The sequence below is a fragment of the Sinocyclocheilus rhinocerous genome, unplaced genomic scaffold, assembly GCF_001515625.1.
Source record: "Sinocyclocheilus rhinocerous isolate Xijiao unplaced genomic scaffold, SAMN03320098_v1.1 scaffold5130, whole genome shotgun sequence".
NCBI lineage: Eukaryota > Metazoa > Chordata > Actinopteri > Cypriniformes > Cyprinidae > Sinocyclocheilus > Sinocyclocheilus rhinocerous.
Window position 1 is genome coordinate 130,096 of NW_015644613.1, and position 2,612 is coordinate 132,707.

At 43.0% G+C, this 2,612-nt stretch overlaps 1 protein-coding gene across 1 annotated transcript in view; it reads left to right on the forward strand.

Moving 5' to 3' along the window:
* The first annotated feature begins 1,004 nt into the window (after positions 1 to 1,004).
* Positions 1,005 to 2,612, forward strand: part of gsg1 (germ cell associated 1) — a 2,065-nt gene continuing 457 nt past the window's right edge. The window contains exons 1-4 of the mRNA XM_016576062.1: positions 1,005 to 1,136; positions 1,220 to 1,384; positions 1,479 to 1,590; positions 2,396 to 2,601. Of these exons, the coding sequence (XP_016431548.1) occupies positions 1,109 to 1,136; positions 1,220 to 1,384; positions 1,479 to 1,590; positions 2,396 to 2,601 (511 nt within the window). The 5' untranslated portion in view covers positions 1,005 to 1,108. The remainder of the gene's footprint in view (positions 1,137 to 1,219; positions 1,385 to 1,478; positions 1,591 to 2,395; positions 2,602 to 2,612) is intronic.

The window sequence follows — 2,612 nt, forward strand, 5'->3', positions numbered from 1 at the left end:
AGATGCTGTACAACAGAACTGTATAAATTAATTTAAAAAAAATACCTTGGTTGTATGATATTCCTTTTAAAAAATTAAAGTAATCAATAATAATAATACTTTGAGCATTAAATTTTAGCATACAATGTATTACATTTCTGTCATAATTTCTTCAAGTTAAACCGGACTTTTATTTTGATGGGTTGTCGTGAAGGTCTTTCAGTTTCAGTGTGTATTTGAGGGTGGTTTTTTATTTCAAAGTAAGTGGTGTAAATCTGCTGAAGTGACTCTCAGAGCAGCTCTGGAGATGAAGTTCATGTCCTCATGTATTGAGACGAGCATCATGTGTGTTTGACTTTGTGTATCAGACGAAACCGCTCCATTGTGGTCTTCAGAAGAAGATGGAAAGGTTTATTGTACATCCAGGGGTGTGTTTAGGGTTTTGGGGTCCCCTTGGTTTACGCTGTAGCTAAACATGCCATCAGCCAGTGCCGCCGACGTCTCGCAGAGGCACATCGATTCCTAGCTTCTCTTGAGATGAGATTAATTACGTGACGGAGAGGTTTATGTGTTAGATCTGCTCCGTATGTGTTTGTGTGAGAGATTGAGAGAGATTCTCTAAAGAGGATTATTTCAGCTGTGGTGGTTTTCATTCAGATCAAGAATGAAGCTGCACGACATGCATATTAAATATTACAAAAATGAATCAAGTGAGAATTCTGAGAGCGTATGAAATATTCTGTGATCTATAGGATGTGTTGGGTCTTTAGTAACTGTAAAACACAGGAACTTGATGACACTTGAAGGATTTATGATTTTGCTCTGTGGTACTAATCAGATGTGAGTGAGTGTCAATGATCATGTGACTCTACAGAACTTTAAGACGCTCTTTCAGATTCTGCTGGAGATAGACCTGCTTATCAGGTTTAGTTCATGTCGCTTCACCTGTCGCACAAAGTAGTTTTCTGCTGTTTGTCAGGAAATAAAGCGTGGTGTGACGCGTGTGAAGGGTTTGAATCCTCTTGTGTTTTTCTCCTCTCTGTTCCAGTGGAACTTCTGTTTTAATGTGGAATGGTGTTGATTTCTGTCTGTCTGTCTGTCTGTTTCAGAGGAGAAGTGTCGCAGTTTCATGGCTCTCACGCCTGCATCAGAAAAAGGCAATGGCACACACACACACAGAAACACAATGACTCTGAATCTCTGTTGAAGTGAATCTGTGTGTGTGTGTGTGTGTGTGCAGGGATCGTGTGGCTGTACGTGGGGATGGAGCTGCTGTACATCGCTCTGTTGTGTGTCAGTTCTCTGCTCTTGCTGCTGCAGCTGTGTCTGTCGTCCTGGTTTCCTCCACAGCAGCGCTGGGGTCAGTTACTCAATGCCTTCGCCGCCATCTGCACTGTTCTGGGAGGTACAACACACACACACACACACACACACACACACACCGTAACTTTTGTCCTGTCTGTGTATCCTCAGCTGCAGTCTCTCTCTCTCTCTCTCAGGGTTGGTTGGGATGGTCGCTCACATGATGTATATGCAGGTTTTCCAGGTGACCATCTCTCTCGGCCCTGAGGACTTTAAGCCTCACAGTTACGGCTACTCCTGGGCCTTTTAGTGAGTACAACACACATGTCAGAGTGTGAGTGTGTGTGTGTGTGTGTGCGAGAGAGTGTGTATTTTTGTCAGGTTAGTTGCTGAAAGTCAGAGTAAGTCTGCAGATTGTCGGAGATGTCAGATTTAACAGAAAATCGTGAAGTGTGTGATAGACACAGGGGCGGGATATTTGACGGATTCGGGCCAGTGCCACATCGTCACGAACATTTATTGTTTGCACGTGTTTAAGCCTTGTCAGTTTAAACATTCAAGCAATTTAAATCATTCAAGCGCTAGAAGACGCAAAAGAAATTAATTTGGTATTCGCTAATACTGAATTGAGTTCTCTTTTGCATCTTCTTGCATGTGACCGGAGAAATATATGCAACATTATGCCAAATGACCCATCTTGGCGAGTATCCTCAAAAACAGTCAGTTATGACTTAAGTGAACTTGCCTTTAATAATGTTTAAACTTTATATTAGTTAGGGTAGTATTTTTGATGTGGTAACAAAGTGGGAATCCAGAATTGTGAATTTAGCTGGTATCTAATATGTTGGTGTCATAACAACCTTGTTTATTAGAATTCAAGATTACATGGGTAAAAACATTAAAACAATAACTATTTTATTTATTTATTTTGAAAATGTGAACCACTGGCCCAGCAAGCCAGTAGAAAATTCCTTGGTGTCAAGCAGTGGGCAAGTGTGTGATGCTGAGTGTTTTCAGATCAGATTTGACCTTTTCCAGTCTGTAGTCTGTGTATATGAATGTTTTCACACGAGGTCTGGTGCTCTGTTGCTGACGTTGTGTCTGGTGTTTGTAGCGTGGCGTGGGTTGCCTTCACCTGCTGCATGTCGTCTGGTGTGTCCACGCTCAACAACTACACCAAGAAGTTTCTGATGGTGGGACCCAAGCACAGGAGCGTGTTTTACCCCTGCAGGAACTTCACCTTTCCTCCGCAGCCTCCTCCACTCTCGCCGCTGTCTCCGTACTTCTCTGCTGCGCTCCCGCCCCCTCCTCCTCCTCCTCGCCCTGCCCCT